Source organism: Mirounga angustirostris, unplaced genomic scaffold (assembly GCF_029215605.1).
Source record: "Mirounga angustirostris isolate CCGP_5_RB_7025 unplaced genomic scaffold, mMirAng1.0.hap1 SCAF_3, whole genome shotgun sequence".
Classification (NCBI taxonomy): domain Eukaryota; kingdom Metazoa; phylum Chordata; class Mammalia; order Carnivora; family Phocidae; genus Mirounga; species Mirounga angustirostris.
Genome location: NW_026991711.1, coordinates 123,487,070 through 123,501,359, shown reverse-complemented (window position 1 = coordinate 123,501,359; position 14,290 = coordinate 123,487,070). Strand labels below are relative to the sequence as shown.

Genomic DNA, 14,290 nt, shown 5'->3' with positions numbered 1-14,290 from the left:
GGCTCCCTGCTTCGGGAGAAGCCTGCTTCTCTCTCTCCCACTCCCCCTGCTTGTGTTCCCTCTCTCGCTGTGTCTGTCAAATAAATAAATAAAATCTTTTGGAAAAAAAAAAGAATCTCCTAAACCTACATCAACTCTCCATTTCTACATGAAAGCTTTCTGTCCCTTCAACTACTCAGGTCTGGAGGCTTAAACAAAATCCTTTCCAGATTATTGTTAATGCGGGGCCTGATTCAGTAGCAGCTGTTGTTTTGAACAATATGATGCCTCTCCTCCCCCCGAGAAGTTGCAAGTGCCCATTTTGCAACACTTCCAACCTCTGCAGACTCAGAGGGCATAAAACGGACTGAGGGATGGACCTATGACTCCTGTTTGGGAATTCTGGGCACAACTTGAAGACCATTGAGTTTAGCCACTTCCTGACATTGACTTTCATAGCAGGAGTTTAATTTGGAGAAAATCTGCTACCTCAAATAGCTAAAGGTATTTATGTGGAAAATTTTCCAAATGATTGACTTCACTGTATTGCTATTTTCTTTCCCCATGAATATGTGAGTATTTGGCTTTCTCCCAGGAGTTTTTCTGCATCACTTCTCTTGAGGCAAAGACAAGTTTCTATCCAGATTGGGGGAAGAAAGAGGCACCAAGAATTTCCCCTTTTAAAGGGAATTATTATTTGAGTTAAAACCACAGCATCTGTGTAAATGAAGAATTTGAGTGTGTTGCCTGTTTGCTTCAATTTTCTGTGGTAAATCCTCAAGGTGGCCAGATTAATCTTGATCATCACTTTGGAGCCAACATAAGTGTGATGGGCTGCGTGCTCCCTGCAGCACCCCTGTCTCCCTCCTCCCCACGGCGGTACCAGTCTTGCTGAAGGGGTTGTCCCCATTCCCCCGCCCACCTCCACCTCGTGGGCTCCACTAATTCTTCAGCCACCTCTCTTTTGACTGCTCTTGCCAAGATCACCCATGACTCCCTCCTATTTAGCCCAGCGACCATTTGGTGTTACATCAGATCTTGCTGTAGCTTTGACATTGTTAATGCCACTTTCCTTCGCTGCTTTGGCACCATTTCTCCTCAGTCTCCTAGATAGGTTCCTCTTCTGTCCCTTTCCTAAATGTTTCCTTGGCAATCACTCCTAGACCTACTTTTCTTATTGCTCCACACTCTCTTCCTGATTGATTCCATCTGTTCCATGGCTTTGATTCCATGATGTTGATAAAGATTCCCCCATCTGCGTCTTCAGCCCAGATCTGTGAAGGCTGGTCTATGTTCAAACTGAGCCTAATTTCCTTCTTTTCCCTATTTTTCTAAGTGCCCAGTTGCAGTGAGGGACACCGTCGCTCATTGTGCAAGAAAGAAACCTTAACTCCTTTCTTTATCTCTTTTGCTCTCCCATAAAATAAACAATTCCAATTTATTCTATTTCCCACATAAATTTTAAGTCCATGTCTTCTCCTTCAGTATCTCCTCAATATCTACCTCCTACCAGTTCCCTACATTAGGAAACCATCAACTTGCCTGTGGACACCCCTCCCTGGTCTTGATTCTTTACAATCCATGTCCATACTATTACAGGAGAGGTTTTTCTGATCACCACATTTCCCTGATCAAAGCCCTCATGCTTGCAAAGCCCCAGTCTGGCCTCTCCTGCGTCTCCAGCCTCAGCTCTTGGCACTCCTCACTTTGCATCATTCACTTTTGGTCATCCCGAATATTTTTCAGTTCTTCAAAAATATTGTGCTTTCTCACCTCTGGGCCTTCGTATGTGATTTTTCTCTGCCTGGAACATTCTTTCTATTCTCTCCCCCTCTGCTCCTTTTTCAGGTCTAAAATTCAGAACACTTCCTCTTGGATCCTCCCTTGAATGCCCCAAGTCTGCAAAGGTGCCTCTCCCAAGGCCTATATCACATGGCCTCGTCAGAGCAAGGGCCCCCCTTTGTCAAAATTGCCTGGGTCTTTGTATCCCCGCTAGACTGCCAGTTCTGTGAGGACAGAAGCCTGCCTCCCATGTTGAAATTGTAAATGCAGTACCTGACACAGTGGTTGATGCAGAACAGGTGCTCAGTAAACATTTGTTGAATGAGCAAGTGAGCCTCAGAGTAAACCGTGAGCCAGGCTTCTTCAGACACAGGTTCAAATGCCTGACTCTCGTTTGCAACTTCTTCCTCACTAGTCAAGCTCCCCTAACTGGAACTACTATTACTTTTCCACAGCAGACAAAACTTTGTTGCAGACAAAGCAACCTATATATCCCAAAGGAAGAGAAACTTTTCAAAGGTTCTGAGAATTAGCATATGGTAATTATCAAATCCCAGGGTATCTTTTAATTGAACCTTCACAGTAGTTCACTTAGCTTGTACTCCGTACATAAATTGAGTAGAACCTCATTAGGGAGGTTGTGTCATGCCTTAGTGAAATGGAGAGAATGAGCAATGGAGAAAGGGAGCAATCTGGTCCGTGGCCTCTTTAATTTGTGTACCTGACCACCGACTCCTGATATGGGAGATGAGGAGGACAGCCACGGCCATCAGAGGAGTTCAGGATCTGCCTTCTAAGTCCTGTTGTGGGTTTTGTACTCTGCAAGAGTCTACTGCGTGCTTCCCTCCTTTCCTCTCCTGTACTGCTGCTTTAATGTCAGCCTCAGGAGAAGCCTGGTTTTAAAGATTTTTTCCTCCTCTGAAGGAACCAGGTGACTGCCAGGCTCAGCCTGCCAGTACTTCCCTGGGCTTCTTTTTCATTCACTCACTCTGCTCAAACGACACAGCTTCAAATGCCTTACTCTGTTCTAGCCATCTTGGACTCTTCCTTTCTCAGGACTGTGACCAGGGGGCAAAACTTAAAAGTTGCCCACTCTCAGATCCCAACCCTATGTTTACATGGGCCTGAGCATGAATGCCTTTCTTGACTCACCCTTGCCCTGGCTTGCTCTCTCTCTCTCGCTCTCTGCCAGGAAGGCCAGCCTCCCCTCCACCACCATGTCTCTCCAAATGCTAATCCTTGAGACCCAGCTCAGATGCTGCCTCCTCCCTAAAACTCTTGCTGAAGCCTCCCAGTCTTTCCCACAGTCCGGCAAATCCCCGTGGCCCTTTTTTATTCCTCTCTGAAGGCACTGCATACCTTGACTCGTTCTCAGGCCTCTCTTTTTGTCTCTATATTAAACTACAAACTTCTGGGGCACCTGGGTGGCTCAGTCGTTAAGCGTCTGCCTTCGGCTCAGGTCATGATCTCAGGGTCCTGGGATCAAGCCCCACATCGGGCTCCCTGCTCGGCGGGAAGCCTGCTTCTCCCTCTCCCACTCCCCCTGCTTGTGTTCCCTCTCTCGCTGTGCCTCTCTCTGTCAAATAAACAAATAAAATCTTTAAAAAAAATTAAAAAATAAACTACAAACTTCTAAGGGCTGTCTTTTTCTCAATGTGCTCATAATACCCAGCACAGGGGAAGCACACAGCAGGTATTCATGTCAGTGAGGCGAGTGGAGTAATCAAGGGGAGAAGAGAGAAGAGCATAGTGGCTAGTAGCAGGGGGGTGGGAGGGTCAGGGTCGGCGGGAGATCTGGGGCCAGTCTGCCTGGGTTTAATCTCTGGCTCCGCCACTTTCTGGGTGTGAGAACATGGGCAAGTTACATCACCAGTCCATACCTCCATTTCTTTGTCTTTAAAATGGGATCAACACTGGTACCCCAACATCAGGTTGTGGTGAAGTCTAAATGAGCTAAAACACATAAAGCACTCAGCAACAGACTTGATACATAGTGAACAGCTACATCAGTAAACCTCAACATCCAGAATTAAACAGGTCTAGTGAGGGTACATCTATGGAAAATGCAGGTATACACACTAAGGACAAAGCACATTTGTGACTGATGTCTTAAAGTTAAATCTAAACCATCAATGATGGAAGACCGAGGCAATGGCCTCATACTCCCCTGAGAACCCAAGTGTCTACTTTTTTAGAAAAGATAAATCTCATCCCTATAATTCAATAGAAGAGTGGCTTGGGCAAGAAGATGGGAAGGGAGGCTGTCTAAAAAAGGCAGCAAAGGAGGGTCAAATGAGCTTGAAGGTATTGAAATGTGTTCTGGTTTAGTATCTGCTGATTTTAAGGAGAATGGAAACATAATGCTAAGGGAAAATCATGTTTTTGCTGCCATCTACAGTCAAAGTGCAATTTTTAAACTTATACACACACACACACACACACAGGGCATTCTTGACAAAATGAGTGACAATATAAAGTTTGGTTTAAGTTCCAATAACTGGACATATTATTGTAACATTTACTATTCTTTCTAAAAGTATGTATGTTTAACTAGTAACGTCGCCTTTTTAACATCTCAAATTGTGTAAAACTCTTCAGAAAACTGCTGGACTAATCACTCAGGAGTGAGACTGTCATCTGTTGGGTCAGATTAGCTGCAGCTGTGACAGGCTACAGACAGTTTGTCAATACAATGATTTCAGTGAAGAAAGAGATGGATTGGATTTTACCCTACCTTTTCCTGCCCCCTGATCTGCAGTTCTCTGGTTCTTAGAATTATTGTAGCTTGCATTTTATACCAGTGTATTTTGTTGTGTGGCTGTGAGAAATCAACCAAAAACAAGTAAAAACAAATTATGACCGTCATGTCACCTCTGACATGCCTCCTGCCCCATCTGTATAATTTCCATAATTATTATATTTTCCCAACGTCCTTGTGCTTTATTTTTAAAGGGTTAAATATAGACAAGAATTACTGGAAAAGCGTTTGATGGAGAAAAAAGAAGTGGCCCTTCAAGAAGCTCATGAAGAAGAAGAGCGAGAGAGCCGGCTAGAAGCCCTTAGGAAACAGGTGTTTTTAATTTGGAGATTTTCATGGGTAGTTTCTAAGTGTCCTTCATAACATTATTAGTAGGCTTAGTTCACAACCTCTGTGATATAAAATGTAATTTTTCCAAATTGGGACACTGATCTTCATTCCTGGGAGCAATTAGATTTATGTTGAACAATTTCCAGTTTCTTAGTATATTAAAATAACTTTATCAGCACCTTTCAAAAAGCTCTCCCAAGATTTAAATGCATCCATGTTACCTCTAGTTTATTAGCTGAAGAGTATCCACTTAAAGGAGTGAAACTGCATCTACCATAAGGATTTTATGCTCTCAAAAGACCTGGTGGAGCTAGAGCAAGGTAATCCTCTTTGGGGTAGGAACCTCTGGAAATACCCTACAGTCAGCAAACATGTGAAAAAATGCTTTTTAAAACTACTATTTTTTTGTGAGAATTAAAGCCTCCCATTGCTTTGCCTAGTAAAAGTAGGCAAAAGTTTTTAACGTAGACAGCAGATGGCAAAAGCAGGAATTTAAGAATTTGAGAAATGTGATAAAATAGTTTTACTTGATAATTTTTCAGAGGTTTTGATCTGGAAGTAATTAGTTCAACTGATAAGCTCCAAAGTCCATTGACACCATTTCCCTGCTGATTGGAAATGACTATCTGATTTCCCTTCCATGTTGGTGGAGGCAACTTGGAATCTTGGATAAGAACTTGGTCTCTGGTGTCCTTCAAACCTGGTACAACCTGGTTCGCTCCTTATTGGCAGAGGAAACTTAGATCTTTTACTTAACTTCCCTGAGCTTCGTTTCCTCCTCTGAAAGATGGGACTAATAATAGTACCTGCCTCAGAGGTTTGTAGTGATGTGTGTTCACATTTTAAAAATAATACTAAGTACAGGGCGCCTGGGTGGCTCAGTTGGTTAAGCAACTGTCTTCGGCTCAGGTCATGATCCTGGAGTCCCAGGATCGAGTCCCACATTGGGCTCCCTGCTCAGCAGGGAGTCTGCTGCTCCCTCTGACCCTCCCCGCTCTTGTGCTCTCTCTCTTTCATTCTCTCTCTCAAATAAATAAAATCTTTAAAAAAATTAAAAAAAATAAAAATAATAAAAATAATACTAAGTATAAAGCCCTCTTCTAAATGTTCTTAGGTTTTATCCCATTTAATCTCTACAACAACCCCATGATGTATGTATTATTTCTATTTTATAGCAGTATTCCTATTTTATAGGAGAGGAAACTGAGGATGCACAGGGGTTCCCCAAAGTCACACAGCTAGTAACTGTCAGACTGGATTCAAACCGAGGAGGTCTAGTTAAACGGCATAGTTTAGAGGAAGTGTAAATACATGCAACTATTATATCATCTTTGATAAAATAGATGACAGAAATAAATTCAAAGCATAGGAATGTAAGTCCTGGTCATCCTAGATTCAACAAAAGTTAAATTATTCAATCATTAGCAAATAATTACATACCATGGCCTTCTGGGGACAAAACTTTAATGTCATTATTACTAAACACATTCTTGTTCACAATATAACTTTGATAACTACAGAGTCCATATGACTAGAATTCTTTCCATCTGTGAACTCTTTGAAAGAGGAACTATCTGTGCCCATTACCTGTAATCAGTGTTTAGAACTATAGTATAAGACATTTTGGCTAGGAAACCTATAATAATTAAAGTACGTTCAAACCCCAGTTATGTCATTATGGTTTCTAAATGGCATTAAAAATGCCTTTCATTTCTTTTTTTTTTTAAAAAGATTTTATTTATTTGACAGAGACACAGCAAGAGAGGGAACACAAGCAGGGGGAGTGGGAGAGGGAGAAGCAGGCCTCCTGCTTAGCAGGGAGCCGGATACAGGGCTCAGGACCCTGAGATCACAACCTAAGCCGAAGGCAGACGCTTAACAACTGAGCCACCTAGGCGCCCCCCAAAATGCCATTTTCTTAATGCTAATTCTTGACTTTAGGAATTAACAGGCAGGTGTTACTAATGGTGCATATAATTTACAAAATTAGTGGCTTCTTTTCATTAGGATACAGGTTTGAATGATTTCAATTATCATAAAGGACAAGGGCATTTAGGTTAAAATGACTACAGTTTTTCAGTAGAAGGGGAAACAGTGGTTTACAACAATTCCTGGAAATCTAGTTGCTTAACACAATGGGATTCACCCATCTTGACCAAAATGCCAACACAACTCAACTTTACCCGTGAGTAATATTCTCTAGATTGAGCTTGAACAGATTAAACTTCCTAGAAATCTTCGTGGGGTTGTTACCATGGCCATATGTTGCTAGTGGATAAAAGTTGATGTTTTTTACTTTTGGTAACTTTTAAGGTAGTTCAATATGTAGGTTTTCTAGATCAGATTTCCTATGACTTAGTACCAGAAAGATAAATTTTTATCTAAATTTAATCCTAACTGTAGTTATTCAATCAGTAGCAAACAATATATATCATGGCCTTTTAACATGTTTTGTTTTAAAACCATTAACTCCTTTGTGGATCTCTAGGACTGGCCTGGCTTAATATTCTGTCTGCCCTTCCTTCTTTGGTTTTATCTTCATTGAAGTTAGGAAATTTTACTAGACATTAAACATTAATAGTGTTCCCCAGGGGTGCCTGGGTGGCTCAGCCGTTAAGCGTCTGCCTTCGGCTCAGGTCATGATCTCAGGGTCCTGGGATCAAGCCCCACGTCGGGCTCCCTGCTTGGCGGGAAGCCTGCTTCTCCCTCTCCCACTCCCCCTGCTTGTGTTCCCTCTCTCGCTGTGCCTCTCTCTGTCAAATAAATAAATAAAATCTTTAAAAAAAAAAAAGTGTTCCTCAGAAGTAGTTAGCTTGTATCTTAATCCAAGTAGCCATGCTTTTTCTTCTTTTAGGTTGCTATTGTTGCTCAGTTTGATCCTGTTAGAATGATGTCAGATACAACGGCATCAAAAGCAAGGATGGGTATTGGAATTGAAGAAGAATTTATTCTTCAAAAACCACTCTTTACATTGAATACATACAATGAATACCAGGTAATTATGGGAATTAGCATGATTGATGCAAAAGCCATGATGATAAGATTTATGGAAGTGTGTGTTTTGGGTTTCAGATTATTTTCCGTATTTACATTTGAATGCCACATGGATTAGCATAATTTTTACTGCTAAATGATAGCACACAATTACTGCCCAATTCTTAATGTTATAAAATAGTTGATAGGTAATCCTGGAACAGTTTATCTGAACATATTATGAATCTATCACTGAAAATTATTTTTTAAATTTACATTTTTATGTTAAAAATTATTTTTAAAACTTATAAATTTTTAAAGTTGTGTTAATATTGTATTTTGTTTAAATGTTTCTCTATCAATTTGGAATTTGTTTAAATTCATAATGTAAGTCCTATTAAAGCAACAATTGATACTGATAAGACACAGCAGAGGGAAGCTTTCAGAAATTAAAATGAATTGAAGATAATACATCTGAGCTAATGATAAAAGAAAACATTTTCTGTGGAAAAGTATTAAGGTGTTATTTAACCATTTCCAGGAATTTCTGACTCCTTTTAGTCTGTTACTGAGAAGGGATTTTATTTATTTTATTTATTTTTTATTTATTTTTTTTAAAGATTGAGAAGGATTTTAAAAAGTCTTTTTGAATGGTTAGATGGATGGATGGATAGATGGAAGGCAGGAGGGAGGACAGATGAACGAATGGATGTCACTGAAATTGAGAAAGTAGTTCCCCCTAGTTTGTTAATTTTACAAATCTGAGAGCTCAATATTTAATTATTTAAAAAGTAAGAAACTCCATTCACCCACTGACAAATCGAGTGTGCCTCTTTGTGAACGGTTCACTTATTAATTGGACAAATATTTATGGAACATACACTGTATTTGGCACTGTGGGGTTGCCAGGGCTACATCCTAAACAGGATGGACTTGTTCTCTTGGAGGAAGTGAGCAGGGCAGCTGGGTTGGGAGGGAAAGTAGCCTGTATGGCAATAATGCTCTGGGGTGAGACTACACCTCCATAGTGGAAGTCTAAGGGCTGCAGTGGTAAGGAGAAGGGAACCCATGGAAACGCTGACTAGGGAAGTCAAAGTGTCAAAGAGGAAACAGCTACATCTTAGTCGAGGATTCTTAGCAGCAGTAACAAAATTTATTCCAGGTGATTTAAACCAAATACAAAAAAATAGGTTGGGAGAAGGGGTGGGGTGAAAGGAGAGGGATTCATTATAAGGATGTAAGTGTGTCTCCAGAAGCCAAAGCAGGAAGAGCAGCTGGGGTTGGAAAAGAATTGGTCAGAAACTGGAAAACTCTCGGGTACCTGGGCTGAGGCAATAAAGGGTTTCACCAAGCCGAAGAGGGTGGAAAGTGTAAAGTCCGTGGCAAGGGTGGGTGCTGGGGCATGAGATTGGAAACATAGGTTAGGGTCAGACTGAAAAGTATAGTAGCACTTGCTTGCTAAGACCTTATCCTGTGAGCACAGGCGAGACTCAGAAGCAGGTGAATTATATAATCAGATATGTTTTAGCAATGTGTCCTGGATGGGAAATTGGTGGGTTTGGGGGGGGGTCAGATCCTTGTCAGATGGCAGAGCCCTCATAAACATGGGAGAGAGGGGCATGAATGGCTCTGAGAGGAGGGAGTAATGACTCTAAGCTAGGCAGCAAGTGACACTGAGGAGAGCCTGCAATTTGGATTCAAATCCACATCCGCTATATACTGGCTATGTGAACTTGTGTAAGCTATTAACATCTTTGTGTCTTGTTTATTTCATCTGTAAAATAATTTGTAAGGTTCTTATGAGGATTAGGATAATAAATGTCAATTGCCTAGGATATTGCCTGGCACCTAGAAGTAATTCAGTAAATTATAATCATTAGCTGTGGCTGCCATTAACCATATAAGAATACAGAAGTAAAAACAGACTTAGGGAGGGAGAGAACTTGTTTTGTTCTTTTCGTGTTTAGGGCGAAGATGTCTAGAACACATTTACAAGAAACTGATTGGCTGCTTCTGGGGAGGTGAATTGGGGAAATGGAGGTCAGCTTTCGAGAGAGATCTCCATTTCACTTGATATCTATTTTAAAAATAGGATAATGAGACATTAAAAATTTTTTTTATTAACATACAATGTATTATTTGTTTCAGGGGTTGCACTCACCATAGCACATACCCTCCCCAATGTCCATCACCCAGCCACCCCATCCCTCCCACCCCCCTCCACTCCAGCAACCCTCAGTTTATTTCCTGAGATTAAGAGTCTCTATGGTTTGTCTCTCTGTCTGGTTTCGTCTTGTTTCATTTTTCCCCTCCCTTCCCCTATGATCCTATCTTGTTTCTCAAATTCCTCATATCCATGAGATCATATGATACTTGTCTTTCTCTGATTGACTTATTTCACTTAACATAATACCCTCTAGTTCCATTCACATCATTGCAAATGGCAAGATTTCATTTTTTCTGATGGCTGCATAATATTCCATTGTATATACGTATATATACACCACATCTTCTGTATCCATTCATCTGTTGATGGACATCTAGGCTCTTTCCACAGTTTGGCTGTTGAGGACATTGCTGCTATAAACATTGGCGTGCACATACCCCTTTGGATCACTACATTTGTATCTTTAGGGTAAATACCCAGTAGTGCAATTGCTGGGTCGTAGAGTAGCTCTATTTTCAACTTTTTGAGGAACCTCCACACTGTTTTCCAGAGTGGCTGCACCAGCTCACATTCCCACCAACAGTGTAGGAGGGCTCCCCTTTCAGGATAATGAGACATTTTAAACCTCACAAACCACAAATTGAGAAGACAGGTGATTCCAGGAGATAATTAAGGAGCACACAGGTGGAGCATGAATCCTTGGAAGTGGATGAGGGGGACCACAGAGACTATATCCAGAAGAGGAGAAACTAGATCTAAGCCTCAACTACGTTGCTTCTCAGACACAAATCTCTGTATTTTCAACTTGTATACATCATTGCCTCTCATTTCTGTACCTCATCAGTTGCCAGAGTCTCTTGATTCTTCCTTTCATAATGTTTGACAGTTCTCTCTTCCTTGCTACCAGCCAAGTTTAGGCATTTATTACTTCATGTGTAAGACCACTGTAGTAGACTGCTACTCCAGTGTTCTACCGAAACTGCCCTGGTCCCAAATTGACCTATTTCACCTCTGAATTTGCATGTGCCTTCCTTTCCTGCTCTCTCTCTTTTCCTCCCTGCTCTGCTTCGTAGAAAAACAGGGTGAACATTACAGTTAGCTCAAGTGCTGCTGCTTACCTGAGGTCATCCTAGTCTCATCTGCACTGGGAGATGTACCTCTGTGTTCTACTGTTCTTGGAACATCATTCACATGTGCCATGAGCTGTAGTTATCTGTATACATTCTTATTACCCCTATTAGCTTAAGAGCTTCTTGAAGGAGGGGCTGCTTTCAACAGCTTATTATCCCATCCTCTAGGGGGACTTCAAGTCCATGTAAAATGCCTCATTAACTAAAATCTGTATGTGGCTACCTTATCATAGCAAACAGCGTCTGTTGACATTTAATATTCATAGAAGGAGGGGAAGAGGAAAAAGGCCCAATCAGCTATAAATGAAAATAGAAATTGAGCTACTCATATTTCAATTCCCACTTAGAATCACATTGGTGGAAACATTTTCTAATTCTGCTTGAAATAGAAATCCAGCCTTGGAAGGAGAGTTCAAGTGATTTTTTTGTTGTTGTTTTTTAAAGTAGGGGCCATGTGTTTAAACACAATTTACATATTGCTGAATGACGGAGAAATTGAATATTCATTTAAAGACCAATGCACAAGGTTGTGGTTTAGGTTTATTTTAAACAATGATTGTCTATACTTTCTAATTCTAGCTATCAATAATGAATCAATGAAAGTACTGAAAGTAAGTTTCCCCCCATCTTTTAATAATTTCAATGTGTTATATTTTGACTAGTAAGATATTCTCTACACCTTGTGTTGGAAACCACAGATATACTGGAAAATGATAATGTCAAGAATATTTGGACATTTTCAGGGCACCTGGGTGGCTCAGTCGTTAAGTGTCTGCCTTTGGCTCAGGTCATGATCTGAGGGTCCTGGGATAGAGCCCCGCGTCGGGCTCCCTGCTCAGCAGGAAGCCTGCTTCTCCCTCTCCCACTCCCCCTGCTTGTGTTCCCTCTCTTGATGTGTCTCTCTCTGTCAAATAAATAAATAAAATCTTAAAAAAAAATATTTAGACATTTTCTTTTTTTTAAAGATTTATTATTTATTTGAGAGAGAGAGCGAGCGAGCATGAATGAGCCCAAGCAGGGGGAGGGGCAGAGGCAGAGGGAGAGAGAGAATCCACAAGCAGACTCCCTGGCTGAGTGTGGAGCCCCACTTGGGGCTCCATCCCAAGACCCTGAGATCATGACCTGAGCTAAAATCAAGAGTTAGCTGCTTAACCAACTGAGCCACCCAGGTGCCCCTGGACATTTCCAGTTAAAAAAACCCCCAAAAACAAAAACCTCAACACAATATAGTCACTATATATATCAAGTTTATAGTCATCTACCCAGAATAAACAAGTTAAACAGCTTGAGGAAATATGGAACTAAATGATAAAATGTAATTTAGTTCAATGAATTGCTACTTATTTAAATGTATTTTATTTCTACAGATAATTTCTGACCCTAGACTCCGTTTTGAGTTAGCGCTTCGAGAAGCTGGACTTCATAAAACATTTTATGCCAAAGAGATATTACCAAAAATCAGTCCTCGAAAACCTCCAAGAAAGGACATGGAGTCTACTGTATTTAAAATCTAGAGTTCATTTGCAAATCCTATTATATGTAAATAAGTTTTTTCTTTGAAAACAAACATTTATATGGATAACAATTACTTTCTAAAAATTTTTAAAATATCAGATATAGAAATCAAAGCATTCATTAAAACATCTTTCTTTTATGACTCATAATTTCATAATTTCATGCACTATTTCCCATATCTTTGTTACGACTAATAGTACTACATTCAACAAGACTATGAGACATAATTATGACATATATGATACATGTATTATCATTTAGTAAATTGCATATTGGAGGTTGCCTTATCCCATGAAAAGAGCTCAAAATAACCATTTGCAAGAATTATAATGTTGCTAGTACCTGCTAAAGTTCATTTCTGCTTGTTATTTCAGAATTTGACTTTTTAATTATGGAAGCTCCATTATCATTAATACTTCTATTATTTCTTGATTATTATAAGAGGAGACTCAACCTTTCTCTAAATTTAGAAACCAATTTGGTATACCATGTTTACTGCAAACCAATCATCCAATTTCATTTTGCAAATTAGCCTATAAAAATAAATTAGAAATTAGAAACAGCATTTCAAGCATGGGACTATCTGTTTTGGCTTGGAAAAAAATGTATTTGTGTGGTGGTTTAGAAGAAATATTTTAAAATTTATGATTTAAATGCTATCAAAATTCCAAATTATCTATTTAATATCTAGATGGTATTATAGATAAGGAGCGTTTTTTAAAAAAAGATTTATTTATTTTTAGAGAGAGAGAATCTCAGGCAGACTCCCCAATGAGCGCAGAGCCTACTGCAGGGCTTGATCCCACAACCCTGAGATCATAACGTGAGCTGAACTCAAGAGTCAGCTGCTCGACTGAGCCACCCAGCTGCCCCACATAAGGAGCACTTCAAATAAAACTCAAGCATAGGGGTGACTGGGTGGCTCACTTGGTTAGCGTCTGCCTTCAGCTCAGATCATGATCTTGAGGTCCTCGAATTGAGCCCCACGTTGGGCTCCCTACTCAGTGGGGAGTCTGTTTCTCCCTTTCCCTCTGCCCCGCCTAACTCCCCCCACTTGTGTGCTCTCTCTCTCTCTCAAACAAAATCTAAAAAAAAAAAATAAAACCATCAAGCATATATTTCTTGCTATTTAAAAAAAAATCGATTAATCAGAATATCAAGTCATTGTTGTTGGAAGTTGCCATTATTACTGTTAGGAAGACTACCTCCACCCCTTCAAGCTCTTTTTCTCTCCATTGCAATTCCCTGCCATTTCCTAGGCATCTCTAGCCCAGGGGTTGTAGTTACTGCAATAATGTAAAAAAAGACAAAAACCAGTCTGACTGGTAGAATATTTGGCTTCATGATTATTTCCAGCATGATGGGAATAAATAATGTAGCAAACACAGCTCATTAGAATAAACCTTCACTAAAAAGTCTATGGGCAAAACCCCTTATCTGTGCCCACAAGTCATTATAATGACCTCCCAGTTCAGCCTTTTGCATCATCACATCTCATAATAATAAGAAGAAAAGGAATCCTTAACAAGACTCAGGGCAGTGAGCATTGGCAACTATCTTGAGGATGTCTCCCACAGTCACAATTTCCTTTATGGACCCTCGATTTACTTGATGCAAAGCTTCAGACCGTAAGCCATGAAAGCCCCGCTCTGTCAG

At 40.3% G+C, this 14,290-nt stretch overlaps 1 protein-coding gene across 6 annotated transcripts in view; it reads left to right on the top strand.

Annotated features, from left to right (window-relative positions):
* CCDC148 (coiled-coil domain containing 148) overlaps positions 1–12,965 on the top strand; it is a 236,543-nt gene extending 223,578 nt beyond the window's left edge. For all 6 annotated transcript variants that reach the window (XM_064586583.1, XM_064586588.1, XM_064586586.1 and 3 more), the window contains 3 exons: positions 4,714–4,831; positions 7,704–7,844; positions 12,487–12,965. In XM_064586583.1, coding sequence (XP_064442653.1) covers positions 4,714–4,831; positions 7,704–7,844; positions 12,487–12,633 — 406 coding nt within the window. In that variant the 3' untranslated portion in view covers positions 12,634–12,965. The remainder of the gene's footprint in view (positions 1–4,713; positions 4,832–7,703; positions 7,845–12,486) is intronic.
* The last annotated feature ends 1,325 nt before the right edge of the window (positions 12,966–14,290 follow it).